Source organism: Eulemur rufifrons, chromosome 15 (genome assembly GCF_041146395.1).
Source record: "Eulemur rufifrons isolate Redbay chromosome 15, OSU_ERuf_1, whole genome shotgun sequence".
Classification (NCBI taxonomy): Eukaryota; Metazoa; Chordata; class Mammalia; order Primates; family Lemuridae; genus Eulemur; species Eulemur rufifrons.
Window position 1 is genome coordinate 34,246,543 of NC_090997.1, and position 24,915 is coordinate 34,271,457.

The 24,915-nt window shown below is 38.1% G+C and overlaps 1 protein-coding gene across 5 annotated transcripts in view; it reads left to right on the forward strand.

The window, feature by feature from the left end:
- Positions 1-24,915, forward strand: part of KCNQ5 (potassium voltage-gated channel subfamily Q member 5) — a 508,163-nt gene that overhangs the window by 361,156 nt on the left and 122,092 nt on the right. For all 5 annotated transcript variants that reach the window (XM_069487726.1, XM_069487729.1, XM_069487730.1 and 2 more), the window contains exon 3: positions 18,523-18,649. In XM_069487726.1, coding sequence (XP_069343827.1) covers positions 18,523-18,649 — 127 coding nt within the window. The remainder of the gene's footprint in view (positions 1-18,522; positions 18,650-24,915) is intronic.

The following is a 24,915-nucleotide window of genomic DNA, read 5'->3' on the forward strand; positions in this document are numbered from 1 at the left end:
AAATATCAATACAGTAGTTCAGTCAGTGGCACAAGCATCTGCCTCATTAGGCCAGAATGATGTCAGAGGGCAAAAATTATTAAAGAACAAAAAAGCCTTAAGTTACCCACATCCGTGAATTTCCCTTGATATATCATCAAATGATAGCTATCGATTTTAAAAAGTATGTCAAAGTTTGGGACTTGCAGGAGATGAGGGCAGGAAGGCAAAAGAGAAAAATTAATTGCTTGGGAAAATCTCCAAGAGAAAAAAAAATCCATCTGAAATGCAGGATCACTCTTTCTCTTGACTCAGTAATATTCAGAAATATAGAGGGTTGAAATAAAATGTCAACATGATTCGACCCTAGCCAGAGCCAGAATTCATTTTTAGGTTTCTTTCAACTGCCAACAACATTTTTGTTTAATTATAAGATGGAAATTTCTAACCACTATAGTGACTAGCCACTTTTTTTAAGACTGCCATCTCAGATGAACAAAAACATTATTCAAGTAGGTTCTCTTTCCAACAGACAAAATATCACCAAAGCAAATAACCACATTCAACTTGTATGAATCAGGTGCCAGCCTATGAATGCTGGGTGCACTCTGCATGATGACAGTCATCCCACTGCCCTCCTTCCCATCAGCAGTGTCTTTCCCGAACACTCACAGACTTCAACATTTAAGTAATAGTATCAATTATAAGCCATATGCTTCTCTTAACATCTTGAACACTCAACATTATGATTGAGAGATGGGAAAGAGAGTACTATTTTGCCACAACCCCTTTAGTAACATTCTCACTTTATGGTCACTCCTTTACATGCAGCCCCAAAGTCAGCAAATAAAAGAAATTTGAAGTCTCTTCTCCCCAACTGAGGTTTAGATGCCAGAAAAAGTGAAAAAGCAATCTGATTCTTTTTTTTTTTTTTTTGAGACAGAGTCTCACTCTGTCACCCCAGATAGAGTATAGTGGTGTCATCTTAGCTCACTGCAACCTCCAACTCCTGGGCTCAAGCGATACTCCTGCCTCAGCCTCCAACTTCAGTTGCATGCCACTATGCCCAGATAATTTTTCTATTTTTGGTAGATACAGGGTCTTGCTCTTGCTCAGGCTGGTCTCAAACTCCTGAGCTCAAACAATCCTCCCGCCTCCGCCTCCCAGAGTGCTAGGATTACAGGCGTGAGCCACCGCACCTAGCCCAATCCGATTCTTTCTATCTTCATACTATTCCAGAGCCATATGAACCAGACATTTATCAAATTTTGAGAAAATGATGGCAGTTTTACCAAAACTGTTGCAACATAATTGATGTTCCAGATTTTCAGCAAGAACAATTTGAGCAGTTGAACAGGATAAGCAAGCATTGTAGGGTTTTATATCCTACAAACTCATAAATAAAACATTTCAAGTGTTTTGAATTTCCATTTAAATTTATCTTGGAAAGTATGTAAAAATCAGATATAAGATGATTCTTCCCATATCTGCTATTTTTCTTTCCTTTACTGCCAATAAACAATATCAAATCTAACATTGTTTCTCATCTCCTCAAAGCCATTCTTGGAAGCTTGTCGGTTCATGGCCACACTGACAACTAGGACTGAGGAACTGTGAGCTGGCATTTGACAGAATAGTACCCACATGAAGGTTCTGATCATCATGGAAAATTATCTAATGAGCATATGATATATTTATATTTTCAAGCTTCTGCTTTTAGCATGTATGAGGGAATGCCTTGTTCTCAGCTTAGATTCTCCTTCCTATTCTCTTGCCTAGAATAGACATACATCTGAGTCTTGTCCCAGTTTCTATGCCCTGCTCCTTGGATCATCTGTGGGTTCCCAGTTCCTCTCAGAGACATCTCCCATCTTTACCCAAACCTGGTGAGGGACAATAGCAGCTGTGGTGAGGAGACAGAGAATCCAACCCTACAATGCTTGCTTATCCCGTTCAACTGTTCTGCCTGGGCCATTGTCCTGGAACATACCCCCCCTTTCTCACAGAGTAAAAGCCAACGTTCTTCCAATGCCAGGGAGGGGCCGTGGTGATAGATGGAAGCAGCTTGCACATGCTGTTCTCACGGAGAGGATTGAAAGTGGCAAGTAGATTGATCATCTCAGAGCATTGGGAATCAACAGAGGTGACAGGAGGTTCCTGAAGAGAAGGAGAGGGAAGTGGGGTGACCCACTCAGCAGGATCAGAGGTACATGGAGAAGGCACCCGAACCTGGGGAAGGGACACAGGAGAGAACCCCAGGGCGTCACAGCTCTCCCCTGGAATTGGAATCAGAACTGCAGGAGGCCCCTCCACCTCAGTCGGCTGCCGGACTGACACAGGGAGCTGACTGGAAACTGTGCAGTGGCATTGCTCTGGAGAGAAGGCACAGCAGGGTCCCCCTGGCTTACAAACCCTGAGCAGTGTGGCCAGTGCCATTTTGAGGTCCCAACCCCAGAGCGCTGTGTCTACCAAGGGGCGAGATCCATTGCTGCCTGCCTCACTCCCTTAACAACTTTCAGTCTGCTGCGAAAGGCCTACCTTGACTCTGCTATTTAAGGCTGGAAACCTGCCAGCTCTTCCCACACCGTTACCCTCTGTTATCACTCTCGATGGCACTTATCTTCCAATGTTCTATAAAATGTAACTTGTTTATTATATTATCTGCTTCCCTCCACTGGAAGCATCAAATGGGCAGGGATTTTTTTTTTTTTTTACTGTGTTCACTTCTGCATCCCCAGCATCTAGAAAAGTACCTGCCTCATAGTAAGCACTCAGTAAATATTTAATAAATGGCTTTCTTTTATTTAACTGCTATAAAGTGGTTTCTATGTATCAGGCACTGTTCTAAGCACTGTACAAATATTAATTCATTTAAACTCTGGTGACAACCCTATCAACAATGGAGTTTTCTTCCCCATTTTATAGAAAAGAAAACTGAGGCACAGAGAGATAAAGTTAAATTGCACACATCCCATAAGTAGCAGAACCCCTCCATACTCCTAACCCCTGCGCTCTGCTAAATGAATAAAAGAGACATAGTGAAGTCTCCATTTTCTGTACTTTGTCCTGAGCATCCCACTAGCACTGAATTCATGAGCCCAGTGTTAGACACTGATCCAATCAAGTCCCCGTGCTGGCCTTCTGCTTCCCTGGAACTTGCAGCATTTTAGGTATTCAGGGGCCAGTGTCAAGGAGAGAGAGGCAAGTAGGCCTATCTATTGGGTAGGTCTGTCTCTTTTTTGTAGAGATATAAAAAGGATCAGAACAATATTCAAATTCAGAGCAAGGAACTAGTGAAGATAGGGCAGTGGAAGTGGGTCTCAAGCCCCTTGGATGAACTGTAGACCCTTCCTTCTGGTCCGGCTTGTCATGGTTCAGCTAGGCTAGGGGCTGCCTCCACTCATCACAGGGGCCCAGAGCTACCTGTGGGACAGACTGACACGTATTTGTGTATTAATTTATGCAGCTAGCTGTAGCTTATTGGAATAATTATCTCAATGTTTGGGAAACATTTAAGATGATTGAAAGGGGGTAATTAGAATTTGGGAGGAGGCATATCTCTCACCAATTTTCCATTGAGTTGATACTTGGGGAATCTCTGCTAACAAACTGTTGCCAAATAAAGCTCCTGCTGGGTTTTCTTTAATGAATGAGATGGCTTGGTTGTAATTATTCCATTAATTGTTTAAATGCAAATAAGTGCTATTAAGGATCTTGAAAAGTATTTCCTCTTAACTATGCTAAACCTTCCCCCTTGTCCTCTCATTTCTGTTCTTAAATTGCTTAGTAAATCCTCTTTTAATAAATGGGACAAAAATAAGTATCAGCCGAACCCTAATGGAATTATCACAAATTCTGAATTAGTGGAGTCTGAATGGAAGTGAAGAATTGTATTTGAGCTCTTGAAGAAAATAAGACTCTGTTAACCCATATTTACTATGCAAACAAGCAGAGTAAAATAACAGAATTGTAAAAATAGGAACTTTCAACGGGATAAACGATTTATAGTCTCTGATAAGATCTCAATCTTGGAAACATAAAGCTAGTCTTTGAACACTGTACTTTCAGTGACTCTAGATACTCTTTCCTATGTGGGGTGGGGCGGGGAAACTTGCTGTGATTCTGTTCCCTGCCTGCGAAGATCCGGGGATGGGGAGTAAAGGAGCAGCAGGGAAGAGTCTCCCCCACTTCCACACCTGCACAGAGATTCTTGGGGCTTCAATCACAAGAGGCTGTGATGGAAGCAGCGGCACAGTGAGGCTGCCATAGGTGGGTGTGATGGCATTGCCTCCCTAGAGGCTTCAAGGACTGGCCTGGAAGGTAAGCAGGTTGCAAACAAGAGAGAGGCAAGAGCTGTTTCCCTTTCATCTGAGGAAATTTCCCACAGCCCTCCTTGTTTCAAGAGGAGAAGCCACCCCTGTGGATCCCTTGTTCCTTTTTCCTCCAGACCAACCTCCCTGTGCACTCTGAGCCAGGCCGTACATTTACTTCCAGTGCACTGTGCTCCACGACTTCTTTGTCTACCTTTTTACAAAAGGTCAACTTGACATGGCTGTATCATTTTACATCTATTCAGGCATCCCATGCTGCTTAGCAAATGGGAAGAAGTGCACTTTCTCTCTCCAGTGCATTCTTTTCAACGGCAGACCCTTGCTTCTGAAAAGACAATTATTTTTGTCCAAAGCCTACTTCTTGCTTATGCCATGTAAATTCAACACGTGGGTCTATATTTCCTTGGCTTTGGTCACCAATTGTGTACAGGAGGCTTTATTAGTTAAAATTGTGAGTTGGCCCTCTCATATATCATTAAACTACTACTATGGTCTCCAAATCAAGTATCATGTTGCCAGGTAAGAATAAGTCTACAGCCAAATAAAGGAACAGGAGCACAGAGGAGGGTTTCAAGTTACTGTGACAGATCAGTTCCCTCCTATACTAAGTGACTTTCCAAATCAGTCCAAGTGATGGCAATTCATCCTGCAGATAGAGGCCACCACCCATCAGAGGTTGTTTGGCAGGTGTGCATAATGGGTGACAGGCAGGCACTGATGTATTAGTTAAGATGTGTTGATATGAGCAGAGGTGTTTGGCAGTAAAAACATTCCAAATACTATGGGCAAATAAGGGTGATGGCTTCTGTGAAATAAGAGTTATCTCTGTCTGAGATAAAGGATAGACAAAGCAAGATAAGGCATTTTCTTCCAGCAGGGAAACTTCAGAAAAACAAATGGTGATCAGAATGTGGCTTGGTGGATAAAACAACAGAGATTATTACAGAAACAGAGGATACCTCCAGGTATTCCTTAGATTCAGCTGTCAGGATAATTCACCATTAAATCTAATTGATAAATATTCGCCATGAGCTATGTCTTATGCTTAGGGATCATAAAAAATGGGCATTCTAAAACACTTAGAAATTTCCCAGGTAGCTTTCTTATGTATATCCTCATCTCAGTTTTTCTTAACCCAGTAATTATAGAAGACATATTTATTGTTTAGTGGTTCAAGTGAACAACAAACAGAAGGGCTTGTTAAATTAGATCAAGATCGTCTAAGATCAGGCCCTTCATCTTACTCAATCTAAGAGTATACTTGATTTATAGCATGACTGGTCTTGAATGATTTTGATAGATGACTAGAAACAATCAGTGATAAAAATAAATATCCCAGAGTCATGACAGATTTCATAAAGGATAAACTGTGAAAATTCACATGGTTAATAAAATTGAAACTATTAAAATAAATGATCCTGCATGTATTTGATTTTTCTTTGTGATCCAGATGTTTTAAATGGCAGAAAACTTTAAATTTTCCTTCAATTTAGAAAGTGTTATTAGTGAAATATTGTTACAATGCCTAATTTATGTACTTTGGGGATAGTTAACTTTTTTATGTTGATCAAAGATTGCACAGAAAGCTAATATGCTTTCTATGTGTGGTAGTAAGTTCTGTTAATAGGGTCTCCTGTGTATTTTCATTCTTAAATTTTTGCCTTTCCTGTTTTTCTGCATGAGCCTAGTTGACAAGTTCCAACATCAAGTTCTGAAAGTTTTTGTGTGAGTGAGCATACAAGTGTGTTTGCAATATGCACAGGAAGAGATGTGTGTTTTCCTATCTCTCAAAGCTCACCAAAGGCTGTTACATTGTCACAGTAAACTAACACCAATAACACATACCATAGTAACAGGAAAAATATATAATCTTAGGTAATGAAATGCACTTTGGTGTTTCTAAGAGAAAACAATCATCATGAGTAGGAGAGGAGGAAGGCAAGGCTAAGTTTTGTATCAAAATATCTCTGGTTTTGCCAGAAGATCTAGAAGGAGGGTGGGTCAGATGATCTTTTGAGAAAACATGGAGATTTCTCCCAGCGGGTATATAGGTCTACAGGAAGCTTAAGGGTATGAAAAGAAAGCAAAATAGTATCTGATTTCTGCCGGACTCCAACACTACCCATAGCCTTTTCTTCCTCTGAAAGCCATGATCCCAAAGGTTTCTATTTCTTCTGGGTTATACTCACCATTTTCCCATTCCTTCAACAAGCAGAACGTCTTTCCCACTGACAGTTCAATAGCTGAGGTTCTCAGAGTTCAGCCCCTTCATCAATACAGCCTCTGCTTTCCTCATGGCTGAATACGTAAAACACACTGCCTGCTTAAGCTCAGCCTTCAGGAGCCATTTTGACTCTACCCTGAATTTCCTACAAAAACCAAGGCATTTGGAGATCTGCCTAAAACATGGTCAAATAAAAGGAATAAACTCTCACTTTTTCTCTTTCCCCAGCCTTTCTTAAGAACAACGGTGTAACCATTGATGAAAAATCTTAGCATGCTAGTAGAAAAGTGAAAAGGAGAAGAGATATCCCATGACCACAAACAAAAATAAAAATTATTTAGTAGTATACACCATAGAAGTGAAATTAGGTCATTACTGTCCTATAGCTTTATCAAAATAAACGCACACTGACACCAAGACATCTTGCGGTAAGAAGCTATTGACCGTCTCATTGCAATTAGTGTCAATAAAGCTGAATAGACAGGTCAGAGAAAAAAATCATAGGCCAATTAACTTATTCCAATATCTCTAACCAGCTTTTTCTCAGAATTTTGATCTTAATGGATTAATAAAACAAACAGTATGCTAACTGGGTTTTGCTGACCCCAAAGCCTTGAACTGAAAGAAACTTCAATAAACATTTAGTGAGGGCCTTCCTTAGGTGAGGAGTTACAACAACGGGTAAGTAGTTTCTCTAAGAACCACCGCTTAGAACTCATGGCATATCATTTTGTAACTTTCCTAGTGGGAGTGCTTTATCTTACCCAAATAGACTATAAACTCCTCAAGGGTGGTAGAACACATTGTTCATTTTTATATTCTGCATATTTATGGTATTCAGTGTAGGTTTGTAGGGAGAATTCATGAAAAGCAATACACCTATAAATGAAGTAAACATTGCAGAGAAGTTAGTTGTACTATACACCATCTAAATACCCCAAAGGAAGAGTGAAGGGGCAAATATTCTGGAAGTCAAGGGATGTCTCAGTATAAGAGCAATTTCTTTGGTCCAGGAAAGGGCAGCTGTAAGGACAGAGCTGTAACACCCCAGTAAGAAAAGTTAAACGTTCTGAAAGTTCTCCAAGAGCACACGCCGTTCAGACCTGATCCTCAGCCTCTCAGTAGCACAGAAGCCACCCTAACTCTTGTCTTGGCACAGGTGTCCACCTCCACCCACAGAAAAAATATCACTAACAGGAGAAGATTTGCTTTACAGTCAACTTGGCTGATGTATATCAATTTCTCAAGGCCAGGGATATCTCTCTTCATTGTAAACATCATTTGTTTTAAGGAATTTTATTTAAATTTTTATAGATATCTTAAATTTTAATTGTAAAGGCATTCATTAATTAATTAATTTCCCTTGCATGTTTTCTTATTATAACACTAAAAGAATGGCCTCATTTTATTTCTGGTACCAGTATTAGTTTTAAATTGTGAGTCAAATTATTTAGGGGCAAGCTCATATCATTCTTAAGAGAAGGAAAAGCCTATAGGTAAATGAGAAATAGACAAATTAGTAATTTGAATCAAATGAAAACTTGGTTTGATTTCATTTATTTTGGAGACTCTTTTGGTGTCCTGATTCAGGGCTTTCAGCTTCAATTCCAAGTTGAGATGGTTAATTTGTGATTATTTGGCAAAATCCTAACAGAATAGATATCTGGGTTCAGTCCAAGGTGCAGCAAACCATTTTCAATTTTCTCCAGCTTGGAGTTTTTGATTCAGAAGTTTGGTTCCAGTCCTTGCTATATACACATGTAGCTGCATGCCGACACACCCATATATAAACCTCAAACCAATTAGGGTATAATTAGGTGGGGGTGGGGGGAGGGTGGACAACCAAAAAGAACTCAGTGAGCCTGCTTTCTGTTCCTAGGGAGGGAAGAAGAGAACGTGAGTGAATCCCAATCACGTGCATTAACAACTCAGGCTCCTCCACAAAGGGCACCACTGCAACTTAATCCCATGGACAGACTCCACCTTTGGCAGGTGGAGGGGAAGGCCTAAGACATCCTTTGCCCTGATGCATATATGACTTTTGGAACATAAAATGTGAACACAGAAGGGGTCACTTGGGTGGCTGCCTTATGCCAGGCAGGCTTTGTAGCAACTGACAGCAGCCAACCCATCCCCAGGCATCTAAAATCACTACAAGAGAAGATAGAAATCCTCACCATGGCAGACCAACTGGTAACCGGGATGGATAGGGCCACTCTAGGCTGAACACCTAGGGGTAAACCAGGAATGTCCTGCTATTCCTGTTATAGTGCTCTCCTTCGCCCCAAGAAGGGGGCACCCACTTCTCTCTGGCTCATATGGTCTCAATCTGTATTCCCAATATCTGATAAAAACCTGCCCTAATCCTTCCTTGGTAATAAAATGTAAATCAGTCATTTAGAATGGGGCATTTTCAAACTATTCCCTTCCCTATGCCTTTCTGAAGTAAGTGAACACTGCCATAGTGTTCACTTACATAAGGTGTGGTTAAGTGAATTACTTTTCAGAGGAAGAGTTACATTTTAACCAGTGTGAAAAACTTGAGTGGATAAATCATTTATAGAGAAATTTCAGGAATTTCTGAACCAAAAGAAAAAAAAACCCACAGAGGCACTGGATTTTGCTGGTACTACTCAAAGAAATTCATCTACCAATGTCTTCCTAAACCTTCCAGCCAATGAGGCTAACCCTAGTCAGACTGTCTTTCAAACTGTCATTGAAGCATCCATGCCCCTTCACACCTTGTTCTAATTTCCCCACCTCTCCCCACTCCCACTTCTATGTCCTCCTTCTCCCTACTCCCAACAGGGGCAGTGTCTGCTAAGCAATTTAATACAGTTCTGTCATACTCTCACCACCACCTCTATGTAGACAGGATTCTGAAAGTGTTGATATGTCCTCAACTCCTGCTCAAATCAGTTCTTTTGGTAAAAACATTCATTCCTTCAAATTCTCTTCCACTAGTAGTTAATACACCTTCCCAAAAAGTATGGAGAAATTTGAAAGCTAGCTGGATTGATGATGACATGTGATGTCCTCTAAGTAATGGTTAACAAGCATGTTTTTAGGATATTTTTCTGCTCTCCAAAGAGACAAAATTCCAAAAGATGATTTATTTTTGTATTTTTATATCCACATTTTTATCTAAGTGCAGAGCCATCTCTAGATCTTAATTTCATTTCCTTAATATGTATTATACTAGAATTTTCCAAATTACAAAGAATTATAACTACAACCCCTCTGATGGATGTCTTTCTTTGCAATTTACGACGCAGTTTACGTCACAAATTCTTTCCCTGAGGGGATTATGTAAGGAAGCATGCTGGCTTGCTAGCCCTATGTTACTTTAAGTATATTCATACACACACACAAAGCAGCAAAAAATAGCTGGGAATTGATTATGCTGATATTCTGAATAAAAGCAATAGTTCTAATTTTGTATATCCAATTAGCCATAGCTCTTCAAGAATTGGTGCAAATGTCACAGGGTTTAAAATGTCAGCATTTCGTCTTCACAAAAATGCTATTTGATGCCATAAAACCAGGAAAAACTAATGGCCATAGAAGACAGCTTGTAGATTAGACAAAGGTCAGTGTGTTCTAATGAACAGTGCTGTTAATTAATGAGAAAACAACTAGAACATGAGCTTTTAGGCATTGTGAATTTGTATGAAGACAATCAATCAGTCTTTAGCTAAAACCTCTTTAAGTAGCTAAAAATCAAAATAATTGCAAGAACAGAATTCAAACCTCAAATGATACAACAAAGTCATATATATCAATGAAATTGCACCACAGTTCTCTGGTTGGCATATGAAAGGGGCTTCCTTAATATCTAAAAAAGAGGGTTAATGCTAGATTAGTATGCTCCATAGATATTCTAGATAAAATTCAGGACTCGCTCTAGCACTGCCTCTTACGTTTCTTAATTTCCTTAGTCTTTTAGAAGAAGGAAAGATGTTCTGTGTTCAACCAAAATTTTATGAGAACAAATGAAGAAACTAACTCCTTCAAAACCAGTGATAAAAATAATAAACATTGCCTTTGGTTTTGTGGAGGACTGTCAAAGCCAAGATACTCAGGGCTTCAACAAGGAAAGACAGGACCGTGGTTAATAACACCAGCTTTCCACTACAGCTTTTGTCCAAATAGGTCAGGTATTCTGAATATTATTCACTAATCTCTTTAGTGGCCATTTGAGTAAATAGTGGGCATTTTATTTCAACTAACTCCAAGTGAGAGAAAATGAATAGATTCATCCTGAGGTACAGCAGGAAAGGCACCAGAACATGCCTCATGGCTGATGTTAGGTGCAGGCTGGGAGCACTAACCACAGGAAAAGAGGAAGGGTGCAAAAACAAGGAGGACAATGAGTATTTAGAACTAAATCTGCAACAGCAGGACCTTGAGGTTAGGGACTTTTCCCCACCAGGAGCATGCACAGAAACCAGGAGCTAATGTCCAATGGTAACCTTTTCCCCATTAACATACATTAGCATATGGCCGGGCGCGGTGGCTCACGCCTGTAATCCTAGCACTCTGGGAGGCCGAGGCGGGTGGATTGCTCAAGGTCAGGAGTTCGAGACCAGCCTGAGCGAGACCCCGTCTCTACTAAAAATAGAAAGACATTATATGGACACCTAAAAATCTATATAGAAAAAATTAGCCGGGCATAGTGGCGCATGCCTGTAGTCCCAGCTACTCGGGAGGCTGAGGCAGTAGGATCGCTTAAGCCCAGGAGTTTGAGGTTGCTGTGAGCTAAGCTGACGCCACGGCACTCACTCTAGCCTGGGCAACAAAGTGAGACTCTGTCTCAACAAAAAAAAAAAAAAAAAAAAAAAAAAAAAAAAAAAAAACATACATTAGCATAGTAAAAATCACACCCACTAGCACCATGACAGTTTATAAATGTCATGGCAATCCCTGGAAGTTACCATATAAGAACAAAATTGGGGGAAATGCTTAGCTTTAAGAACTCTCCACCCTTTTCCCAGAGAAATAATGAATATCCACCCACCATTTACAAGGTGTAGACATAAAAGTAGAAGTGTGGTAAGACCCCAGCGTTTTCTCCACTCGCGGAGATAGACCCATTTCCCCTCAGGAAATGTACGTTCGCTTTCTATGCTATACTGAAAAGCCTGCAATAAAAGCTGCTTGAGTGGAAGTGCTACTGCGTAGCACCGGCCCTGCTTGCGATTTTTTCCAAGCAGTGAAAAAAAGAACCAGGACAACACCCCTCAAAAAATCAACCTTGACAGCTGAGGGTCAGAAGAACCATCCCTAATATCAATCATTTCAACTGAACATAACAGATTTTTATATTTTAAACTCATTTGAAAATAAAATGAGTCCCATCCAAACGGTGATTTAAAGAGTACCGCTAAACCAAAGCACAATGAGATCGGATCTAACATCTGACTTGAAGAACACTTCTTCTCCTTTCATGAGTCTACCACCCTGGCCAGATTCCTGCCAATGGCTTTTTTTTTTTAATTCAAATTTTTATTGAGATGTTTGTAGGTCCACATGCAGTTGTAAGAAATAGAACAGAGATACCCTGTGTACACTTTACTCAGTTTCCCCAAATGGTAACATTTTGTAAAACTATAGTATAATATCACAGCCAGGATAATAATATTGATACAATTCACAGATCTTATTCAGATTTCTCCAGTTTTACTTATACTTATTTGTACGTGTGTGTGTATTTAGTTCTGTACAATTTATCACATGTGGACATTGGTGTATCTAACACAACAGCCTCAAGATACTGGCAGTTCTTTTTTTTTTTTTTTTGAGACAGAGTCTCACTCTGTTGCCCGGGCTAGAGTGAGTGCCGTGGCGTCAGCCTAGCTCACAGCAACCTCAAACTCCTGGGCTTAAGCGATCCTACTGCCTCAGCCTCCCGAGTAGCTGGGACTACAGGCATGTGCCACCATGCCCGGCTAATTTTTTGTATATATATATTTTAGTTGTCCATATAATTTCTTTCTATTTTTAGTAGAGACGGGGTCTCGCTCTTGCTCAGGCTGGGATACTGGCAGTTCTATCACCACAAGGATCTTTCAAGTTGTCCCTTAATAGCCACACCTTACCTCCTCCTTCTCACTTGCCTACCCCTTCTCCTCACCAGCCTGACCCCTAAAATCCACTAATCTTTTCTCCATTTCTAAAAATTTTTTATTTCAAAATTGCTATACAAATGGAATTACATAGTGTGTAACCTCTTAGGATTGGCTTTTTTTTTCACTCAGCATAATTCCCTAGCAATTCATCCAAGTTGCTGTGTGTATCAATAGTTCATTCATTTTTACTGTTGAGTAGCATTCCATGGTACTGACGTACCACAGCTTGTTTAACCATCCTCATGGTGAAAGACATCTGGGCTGTTCTTAGTGTTTGGCCATTATGAATAATTCTACTATGAATATTCATGTACAGGTTTTTGTACAAACATAGGTTTTCATTTCTCTGACATGAATTCCCACGAGTACAATTGCTGAGTTATATGGTAGCTGTTTCGTTTAACTCTATAACTATCAGGGCCAGGCACAGTGGCTCATGCCTGTAATCCCAACACTTTGGGAAGCCAAAGTGGGAGGATTGCTTGAGGCCAGGAGTTCAAGACCAGCCTGGGCAACATAGCAAGACCTCATCTCTCCAAAAAATTTAAAAATTAATGCACCTTTAGTCCCAGCTTGGGAGGCAAGATAGAAGGACCACTTGAGCCCAGAAGTTTGAGGCTGCAGTGAGCTACAATTGCACCACTGCACTCCAACCTGGGTAACAGAGTGAGACTCGTCACTATTTAAAAAAAAAAAGAAAGAAAGAAAATATCAAGCTGCTTTTCAGAGGGACTGTACTATTTTACATTCTGAACAGCAATGTTTGAATGATCTAGCTTCTCTGCATCTTCCCAAGCATTTTGTGTTGTCACTATTTTATATTTTAGCCATTCTGATAGCTGTGTAGTGATCTTATTGTGGTTTTAATTTGCATTTCCCTGATGGCTAATGATGTCAAATATCTTTTCATGTGCTAATTTGTCATCTGTATGTCCTTTTTGGTATATATGTCATCTTTTATGAATATCCTCTTCATATCTTTTGCCAAATTTGTAAATGAGTTTTTTAACTGTGGAATTTTGAGGTTTCTTTATATATTCTAGGTATTAGTCCTTTGCCACATATGTAGTTTTCAAATATTTTCACCCAGTTTATAGTTTGTTTTTTCATCCTCAGTACATGGGCTCTCACAGAGTAAGTTTTTACTTTTCATGGAGTACAATTTATCAATTTTGCCTTTTATAATTTGTGCTTTTGATGTCATGATTAAAGAACTCTTAAATCCTCAAAATTTTCTCATATATCTTTTACTAAAATTGGTATCTTTTTATGTTTAATATTTCAGGCCATGGTCCATTTTTAAATGATTTTTGTATACAGTGTGAGGTATAGATTGAAGTTCATATTTTTTGCCTAGGATGTCCAATTTCTCCAGCATCATTTATTGAAAGACTCCATTGAATTGCTTTTGCACCTTTAACAAAAATCAATTGAGCACATATGTATGGGTCTAGTTCTGAGTCCTCTGTTCTGTTCCACTGTTGTATGTGTCTATCCCTCTACCACGACCACATGGTCTGAATTGCTGGAGCTATCTGGTAGCCTTAATATGAGGTAAAATGATTCCTCTTGCTTTATTCTTTTTTTGTTGGAATGTTTTTAGCTATTATAGGGCCTGTACATTTCCATGGAAATTTGAGAATAAGTTTATTTGTATCAAAAAAAAAAAAAAAACCCTGCTGAGATTTTGATAGGAATTTCATTAAACCTATAAATCAGTTTGGGAGAACTTGACTTCCTTATTATGTTGAGTCTTTGATTCGTGATCATGGTATTTCTCCCTGCTTATTTGGGTCTTCTCTGATTTTTTAATTTTATCGGTATTTTGTAATTTTCAGCATATATCAACTGTACATGTTTTGCTAAGTATGTATCTAAGTAGTATTTTTTACTTGGAATGGTTGTAAATAATATAGGTTTTAATTTTGATTTCCATATGCTCATTGTTAGTATGCAGAAATGTAATTGATTTTTATGTGTTGATCATATATCTTGCAATCTTACTGAAATCACTTAGTAGTTCCAAGAGTGTTTTTGTAAATTCTTTGGGATGTTTTCTGTAGATAATCATGTCAATGACTATCTGCAAATAGAGACCATTTTATATTTACCTTTCCAAACTGTATGCTTATTTTCTCTTATTTGCCACATTGCAGTGACTATAACTTAAAGTACTGTGTTGAATAAGAGTAGTGAAAGTAGACATCTTGGTTGTTCTCAATTTTAGGGGAAAGCATTCAGTCTTTCACCATTAAGTGTGATGTAGGTTTTTCATAAATGCTATTTATCAAATTGTATTGTCCACCTTCTATTCCTAACTTGCTGAGAGCTTTTATCATGAATTGGTGTTGGATTTTGTCAAATGCTTTTTCTGTACCAATTAATATGATTATATAATTTTTTCTTCTTTAGCTTGATGATATAATGCATTATATTGATCGATTTTGAACACTGAGCCAGTATTGCATACCAGAAATATATCCTACTTGCTTATGGTCTGTATTTTTTATATATTGTTTGATTTCATTTGCTAATATTTTGTTGAAGATTTTCTTATCTAAGTTGCTGCGAGAGATTGGTTCATGGTTTTTGTTTTGTTTTATTTTGTTTTTGTATTGCCTTTGTCTGGTTTTAGTGACAGGATAATACTGGTATCATAGAATGAATCGGGAAGTGTTTTCTCCTCTATTTTGTGGAAGAAATTGTGTGAAAATTGTATAATTCTTCTTTAAATATTTGGTTGAGTTTGCCAGTGAAACCATCTGGCCTGGACATTTCTTTTTAGGAGATTTTAAATCATGAATTCAATTTCTTTAGAGGTTATAGGGCTATTCCAATTATCTAGTTCTTCTTTGTTGAGTTTTGGTAGTTTGTAGTTTTGAGAGATTTGGTCCATTTCTTCTACATTGTCAAATTTATGTACATAAAGTTATTCATAGTATTCCCTCATTTTTATTATTATTATTTCTTTTTGTAGAGACACAGGTCTCACTATGTTGCCCGGGCTGGTCTGGAACTGCAGGCCTCAAGAAATCCTCCCACCTTGGCCTCCTAAAGTGTTGGGATTACAGGCATGAGCCATTGTGCACAGCCCACTCTCATTTTTTAATGGCTGCAGAATTTGTAGTGATATCCCCAATTAATGGCTGATACTGGTGATTTTTGTCAGCTTGCCAGGGGTTTATCAATTTTATTGATTTTTTTTTTTTCAAAGAACCACTTTTTTATTTCATGGATTTTCTCTATTGTTTTCATCTTTTCAATTTCATTAATTTATGCTGTTATCTATATGATTTCTTTCTTTCTGCTTTCTTTGGGTTTTACTCTTCTTTATCTAGTTTCTTGAGGTAGGAACTTCAGTTATTAATTTGAGGCCTTTCCTCATTTCTAATATAAGTACTTAGTGCTATAAATTTTCCTCTCTGATCTGCCTTTACTGCATCTCACATATTTTGAGGTGTTTTGTTTTCATTCAGTTCTATGTATGTTTTAATTTTCTTTGAGACTTTCTGTTTGACCAATGGATTACTGAGAAATGTGTTGTTTAATTTTCACATATTTAGAGATTTATCTTTCTGTTATTGATTTCTAGTTTGATTCCATTGTGGTTCTAGACCACATTCTGTGTGATTTTATTCTTTCAAACTTTTTGAAGTTTGTTTATGATATAAGATATGTTCTATCTTGATAAATGTTCCATGCATGCTTGGGAAAAAATGTGTATTCTGCTGTTATTGGGTGGAATGTTCTGTATCTGCCAACTGGATCCTAAAAGTTGAATGTGTCGTTCAGATAGTCTATATACTTGCTAATTTGCTTTGTAGTAGTTCTGTTCTGGCAGTTCTGGGGAAAGGGGTAATAAAGTCCCCAAATATAATTGTGGATTTGTCTATTTCTCCTTTCAGTTCTATCAGTTTTGCTTCATGAATTTTGAAACTCTGTTTTCATCTTTTTCCTAACATCTTTTAAAAACAAAACAAAAAAGAAGCAGCAAGCAATATTTCTGAACAATGGGCCTTGAGTAAGGAATTTATAGGTGTAATTCATCCTGTCTCACTGGAACACAGAAATACTGTAGTGACCTTGGCATACCTTACTTAAAAACAATGTCCATACATCCATTGGTGTCATCTGTTTCCATGAAAAAGAAAAATCATTACATGGTAGTGGCTGAGGGCTCTGGCTACATTTGGGATTTTCTTGGGTATCTTTCATAACAACCTTTCACAATTAGAGTGTCAAAATTCACAGCACAAGCAGGAGTTAGGGGCAGGGATAGAAAATTGGACCTGCTATTAAACCTAAGTTGGGCACAGTCACAGCTACATGGGCATTTTAGGCCTCACCATGCTTTCTCTATGTGGAAAGATGTGTTAGATTAAAAACAGATTATCTAGCACCTTAAACACCTTAATAAATGAATAGACTCAACTACCCAGATATACACTCAAAACCAAAACAAAGCCAAAACTAAACAAAACCTTCAGATCATTAATGAATGTATATTGACCTTAGTTTTTGTTATCTGTGCATAAAGTCATCTTCGAAGACTTATCCTGCAAGCAGTTTCAAGTCACTGTAAGTGAACAGTGATGATATTGAGGATTTATTTCCCATCATGAGAAATATTTGTGGATTATCTAGTGCAAAATAACAGAAGGATAGAATAATATATCACTACTAGGCATTTCAAAAGTGCAGCATATCATCACACGCTCTAAATAAGAAACAGACATTTGCCCGAAACTTGCAACAAAAATGCCATTTTTGTAAATTTGGTAACAGTTTTTATCTTGGGAGTGGGATGGGAGAGTGGGGAATGGATTAGAACTTTTACTTTCTATGCTCTATATTTCAGTGATGTTTGAAAGTTTTAGTAAAGACCATGTATCACTTTTATAATTAAGCAATTATAATAAATATTAATAAATATTGTTATAAATTGTAAATCTTGGGTCAACTCTTGTTTAAAAACAAGAAAGGGAATTATTTTTTAAAGGAAAATCAATTTTCATAAATGCAGTGCCTGTCTCTCTGGGGACAGCAAGGTGATGCACTAAGCTTGCTCCAGAGATGCTTTCCTTTTACAAATTCCATTTGGTTTTTCATTCTGTGACTGACTGTTTAATGAGCCACTTTAGCTGGCCTTTCCCCAGGGTTAACTCACAACTCTTCCTAAATAATCTCGAAGTCATTTTGCTGGAGCAGGTGTTGTTTTCTAGCAGCTCTCGCCAAAGGGCAGCATATAATTAACAAGCTTTGGATCTGGAGGATTCAGGGTCTCATCTCTGGCAAACGATATATGTGCCATACACAGTAATGCTACTTAAACTTACTCATTTATAAGAAGATTTTTGACACTGTAACAAAAGAACTCAGTATATTTCTAAATATTTATTTCTTTCTCTCCGAGAACAACTCTTAAAGGTTTAGGGATTATGTCACTCCTTGCAGCAAAATCAAGCTCTGTTTTCTGTAAAACTTGCCATTATATTTCAGGATCCGTGCTATTTCATTTCAGATACTTCACATGTAGCTAAAGTCAGTAACGCTATAAATTCCGGATGGGACAGATCCATTATGCATCCTGCGCATTTAGTATTGAAACTGACTCCTAAATTTGCAAAGTGTTAGTGACTTGAAAAGGAATAGCATTCCATGATTCCTAGAGAATCAACATGAGGTTCGGATGTTTTCCAGGTTTAGTTTGATTTGGAGAAGAGGAGATGTTCTTAACTTCAGACGTTAACAACTAGATGTTCTAGATAAAATGCCTAAATGTCCAAAAATATTCATAGAGCTGCTTGCTGTGGTTTCCTCCATAATGCTTCTCTCTGACACGTCTTATCTGATATTTTAGGAGTTCGTGATGATTGTCGTCTTTGGTTTGGAGTTCATCATTCGAATCTGGTCTGCGGGTTGCTGTTGTCGGTATAGAGGATGGCAAGGAAGATTGAGGTTTGCCCGAAAGCCCTTCTGTGTTATAGGTGAATATCAAAGTCTCAGGTACCTGGACTGGTGACACTACACCCTCTGTCTCTCATATTGCAACATTTGATTAATATTGAAAGGTAACATCCATGGAGTACTTACCATGGACCAGGCACTCTTGGGGTTTAAAAACGTTGACTCATTTAATCTTCACCACAACACTATGAGATAGATATTTTATTATCCCTATTTTACAGATGAAGAAACCGAGGCAAAGAGAGGCAAAGTAAGTTGCTGGAAGTCATACAGGTAGTAAGCAATAGAGCTGGGATTTGAGCCAGGTGATCTGACTCTAAAACACCCAGTTCTATCAATTAAGTTACACTGAAATATATGGTTCACCTGTGTTGCCCTGATTTGGGGAAGTATTGATTTCAGCAAATATAAAAGACTCCTTTTGCTCTGCAACATAACACCAGGTCATGCTCTTGATCAGCTGGAATGGATGGCAATGTATTTAGCATGCTTCAGGAATTATTAAGAATATGGTTTACTTAATGCATTGATAACTTTAGGCCTAAAAACATGTTCTACACTCTGAAATATGAGTCTCCCAACACCACTCTACAATCCCCAAATAAATAGCACATACCTCCCTAGCTGCTATGGTGTCTGAGGGAGTCCCTTCACCTGGGTTCCAGCTTGAAATTATACTTCTTAATGAAGATGCCAATGGGCATTCGGGAGTTAATCTCTGCCCTCTCCCAGTAACATATTTTAAAGTATTCTCACAAAATTGAAAACTTTCTATATAAAAGCTGTTATTAATTATTATTATTTGACAGCTAAATTTGGTTTTCTTGCCCTTTTGTCCTTCTCACTTCTTAGGCAGTCATTCAAACCCAAATACTGGAAGTTCTTGATGAAGCTTACTTATTTCAATTATTTCCAAGCTGAGAAAGTGGGTTTTAAATTTACAAGGTAGTTTAGATGATCTTCTTCATCTACAATGGGTTTTCCATTGTGCTTTAGGGGTCGGGAATTGTTGAGTAATCTGTTTCCTCCCTTACTCCTGTTTCCCCCCTTACTCCTGTTTCCCTGTGGTGAGGGCAAAGTGGATTCAAGGAGGAAAGTGTCTCCCCATCCATGGGCACTGTTAAGAAGAATCTTTGATTCCATGCGTGTTTCATAGTATGCACATTTCAAAAAGTCTCCACTCATTCAACCAGAATTAATGGAAATTTGGCTGTGTGTAAGACACTGGTGTTACAATGGTGAATCTAATAAAATTCTAAGTTAAATCAATCTTACAATACCTTGCTTGGCCTTCACTAATGCAATCTATTTGTCCAGCTGTCTCTCTTCTCCAAAAATAGGCTTTACTTCTTTTCTGAAGCTGTTATGCTAAGGTGCGGAGGAAAGTAGGTAGTAACTCCCAGCCTTGCAGGTCCTTCTAGCCCCAAGGCATGTTAATAAAGGCATTTGATTTTTCTCTCTGGAGACTTTTTTCTCTGTCTGAATTCTCTCCTCAAGCAACATTATGAAGGACTGTAACTTGATATGAAACTACTGCACAACAAGTACTTTCTGTCCCATAAGGGGCCCAAACAAAACAATTCATAAGGCAGATGGTTGGCCAAGATTCACTCAACTTCTACAGGATAAGGTTGGTTCATGGATGACTGCAGGAATGTTTCATTTCAGATTTTAAAACCAATTAAAAATTGGTTTTGTTCCAATTCCAGAGGCAATGCCAACATAACTCTGGCCTCCAAGCTAAAAAGAAAGTTCTTTCCCAGATGCCTGCTGCCTTTTGATAGCCGTTTTCAACTACGGATACATCAGCACATCTTAGTCCTTTAAACTTTCTCTTCCTGTCTCAGATCCTTGCAGGTCTTGATATAACATGTGGTTCTAAAAATGCCATTATGTTATGTTATCTGTAATCTTACTTGCCTCTGTACCTATCAATAGTGGCCTTACAAATTTAGTATGACATGGCTTAGGTATAATCGCAATTTTGTTAAGTGTTGAGGCCTTTTCTTGATTTGGATATTTTACCTCTAGAAAATTAATTGCTTTGGAAGAAAATTTCATGAATAAATATATGATGACTCCTCATTAGAACAAAAACTAGATTTGTACTTACAATTAGAATAACTATACATTTGTTTCAGTCTTTTGTTAAATGTGTATGTTTGATCCGTGCTCCAGCTGAATTGATGTAATAATGAAACATGTTCAAATGTGGCTTATCAGTATGACATCAGTAAAATTTAACCTTCACAGAGGAATCAAACATCACCTTCTCGAAGATAGCAGACTATACCAAGTGACTATTGAGACTATTTGTAGGCCAGTTTAACAGGTCCATAAAAATGCTTGATGTCATTGTTAAAATGGTAAAGTAAACCCTGTAATCCTCTGTTCAACCTAATTTGATATGAAAAAAAATGAAAAAAAGAATAGCATCTCTCATCTGTCCACTCTCAACTGTCAACTGTTCTGAGTGGGAGTTTGGAAATGTAGGTAAGACCTCTCAAGACTCCATATATTTGTAATATTTGATTACTCTGAACATGCCAAATACCCAAATGTTTTTACAAGTCTTAAGCATTCAAGAAAAGAACATAGAAAAGATTGTGGTAGGCTGGTTGTGCCTTCAATGTGGGAAATGCTTTCCATAAATAAAAATAACCAGTGTTATTCTTTCCAATTGGAAACAGACTGAGGCTGCTGCAGTGGTCAGCTAGCAAGCCTCGTATGGTACTGATCCCTACTGACAGAGGCCCTATTGAAGGAGACCTCACGGACTAATTGCCAAAGACTTCAGCACCTCCCTTTCTGAACTGCCCCTGCCTTTACCCCTGCACTCTAGCCAGAACCAGGAGCATATCAAAAGTTCACTGATTTAAGATCCAGTTTATTAGAGAGTACATGTGGTGTTCATTTTTCCATTCTTGAGATACTTCGCTTAGGATAATGATCTCCAGTTCCTTCCAAATTGCTGCAAAAGGCATTAATTCATCCTTTTTATGGCTGAGTAGTATTCCATGGTATACATATAACACATTTTGCTAATCCACTCATGAATTGTTGGGCACTTGCGTTGATTCTACATCTTTGCAATTGTGAATTATGCTGCAACAAACATTCCAGTGCAGGTGTCCTTTTGATAGAATAACTCATTTCCTTTGGATAAATACCTAGTAGTGGGGTTGCTGGATCAAAGAGTAGGTCTACTAGTTCTTTGAGAAATCATAAAATCATTGTATACTTGTGTTTGGAAAACATATTTTAAACAACTGTAACCTAAGGGAAGAAAAAACATCTATTTGATTTTTTTTAATTGGGTACTTTCTTTCATTGATACCGTGTATTGATTTATCTCTGCTTGATTTCAAGAGTTTTCTTGGAAAATTGGTAAAATCTTACCTAGAATATAAAATTTTTCCTCACACCTATGTGTTCAATTTATATCTCTCCCCTAAGACTCTGTCATAATAACATGTCTACAGCCGTGGTCAATAATCCTTGCATTTGGAAAGTCGAGTATATTTTGGGATGACTACCCCAGCTTCCCTTCATTTACCTGGGCTGGCTGCTTTATGATTTCTGTACATTCAAACACAAATTACTCACCCAATAACGTCAGCATTAAGAATGTGTGAATAACCTCAAAGACTGATTTCATAATTACTCTTTTTCTAGACTTCCTTAATGACCTACCCAAAAATTGCAAATAGCACCAAAGGCTGATATTCAGATCATAATAATGAGCTTGATGTGTCAGGAAGCCAACAAATTACTTCTAACAGTGGCTTTTTTAGATTCCTCGGTAACTCTTTCTAAAGACACATATAACATGGCCATATTTTTCAGTCTTGCAGTGACTCTCAGTGAAGCAGAAAATACCAGCCTGTTATTAATCTTGGATCTGTATTTGATGCTAAATGTAAGTTGATTTCTTATTGCTATTTTAACAGTTTCCCCTCCCCTTCAGTGTAATATTTCCACAAGAGGACAAAAGAACCACAGTACAGATGTTTCCCCCATGAACTGAGTATACATGTCTTTGAAATAAGATTAAAGTTCCTCAGGAAAATGCCAACAAGTATATTTTTATTAGAAAATACAACCAGCTTCTTACATGGCTAAAACAAAATTGAAGCCTTTATTAAAATCAACCACTTGGTTGAAGCTGCTCTAATGTATCTGTGAGTTCATCTTATTGAAAGGCGACTTAACCTGCTAGTGTGTTTCAAAGTTAGATCACAAACTCCCAAAACTGCCACTCGCTTCTAAACTGATTTAAGACATCATTTTTCTTCTTCTCTGCTTTCTCCATCTTTTGTTCTGAGAGCCCTGCTCTTGTATGGCACCATTTTTCTATACCTTCCAATCTCTTTTCTCCCTGAGTAGAAATTATATTGTCTCAGGCTATTTCCTGTCAGTCATATACTCTTCTGGGACTTCTCTTTACTTCTAAGTGTTCACACTCCTTCAGCACACATTCCTTCCATTGGATTAACTGGACCATCTGAGGACAATTAAAAACATTTCAATCCCTTTAGTTAATAATAGCTGATATTTATTGGGAACTACCATATGCTAGGTACTGCTCTAAGCACTTTATAAATATTGTCTTATTTAATCCTACATAAGTACTATAATATCCTGTTTTATAGATGAGGAAATAAGACAAGACTTAAGAAACTTGCCCAAAGTTATAAAGAGGATAGGTGAAAGAACCAGGGTTTATTTCTCATGATTTTACTGTAGAAAAATATACCTACCCAACTGTGAAAATTATGCCTATTGTTTATTAGCATTTTAAAATTAAATTTAATTGGACCATGTCTATTGTCATCAACTTATAAACAAAGAACATGATACTTTCGTGTTCATTAGTAATTCAAGATCTTTGCATGAGAAGCCAGACTTTACAGAACATTAATTGCAGTATCAGCCTTAATTATATCAACTAAATCAGATTACCTGTTGCTGCTCTCTAACCTGAAGGGGAAATTTGGGTCCAAAAGACTTATTTGCCTTGTATCAAATTGCATGCACTCTTGAGGAATGTTTTCATGAGGTTCCCTGGGTGTTTCCAAATTGGAGACATCTTCAGGATAAGTAATGTTACTCCCAGGAATGCCTTCATATGTTTGTTAACATTAATAGACTCTTGGTAATTTAGAAAATTGTTTAGGTAATTGTTGACCTGCTACACAAACTTATCAGATTAGCTGATATGATTTGACCATTTAGAGAATGCCCCTTAGAGGAAAATGAATAACTAAAGACTATTTCCCACTCCTTCTATAAACTTTAGTAGAACACTATGATATATTGTTCTAATATTCTGTACTATCATGTTATGTAAGAAAATTCATTCACAGAGTACTTATGTGCCAAACACAATCTTAGGTGCAAAGGATACAAAGATTAATAAAACATGGTCCCTGCCTATAGGAATACAGTCTCCTGTGCCCTTAAAGTAGGGCAAAATGGAAAGGAGGAATACTAATTATGGTGATACAGAGCAAAGGTGATGGAAATTGAAGTAGCCATGGAAAGAAGGCTATAGAATATCTTGACTGATTGCATGAGACAAAGGAGCAAAAGATCACCACCAACCCCCCAGGTTTTGAGCTTATCTTTGAGTTGTGCAACAAACACTTACACAATTTCTACCATATCATGGGGAGGCTGTATTGCACCAAATGAACAAAGTCTTCCTTCTGTAGAGCTAAAATTCCAGTGGACAGAGAAAAATAATACACTAATATATTTTTGAAAACAAGATAACATCAGCTAGAGATAAGTATAATGAAGAAAACAAAACAGAGAAAGTGGGGGACTACCTTAGATTGGGTGGCCTGAGAAAGTCTTTCTAAGTTTTAGACACTTCAGTTGACCTGAATATTAAAAGGGAGCAAGCCAAGAGAAGAGTTAAGCACAGATCTTTCCGGGCCAGCGAATAGTAATTGCAAAGATTGTGAGACCCGACGAGCTTGGTTTGAACAAGGAGGAGACATAAGATACTGTGGCTGGAGCTCACTGAGCAGTGGGGAGAAGAGTAGGAAGTGGTAGGGGAGATGGGAAGAGGTTACACCCTGAGGGCCACTTAAACCACGCTGTCCTGAATCAAGGCAGCTTAGAGACAGGCCACCAAACATAAGTCCAGTAGGCTGTTGGCAGGCCTAATGTGAATACTGTTTGGGTTAAAATCAACAATATTAGCCAGGCAACATAAAGTATGGCCCTGGGTTTTTTGGTCATCTATACCTGGTTAAACTTCATATGAGCAATATACAAA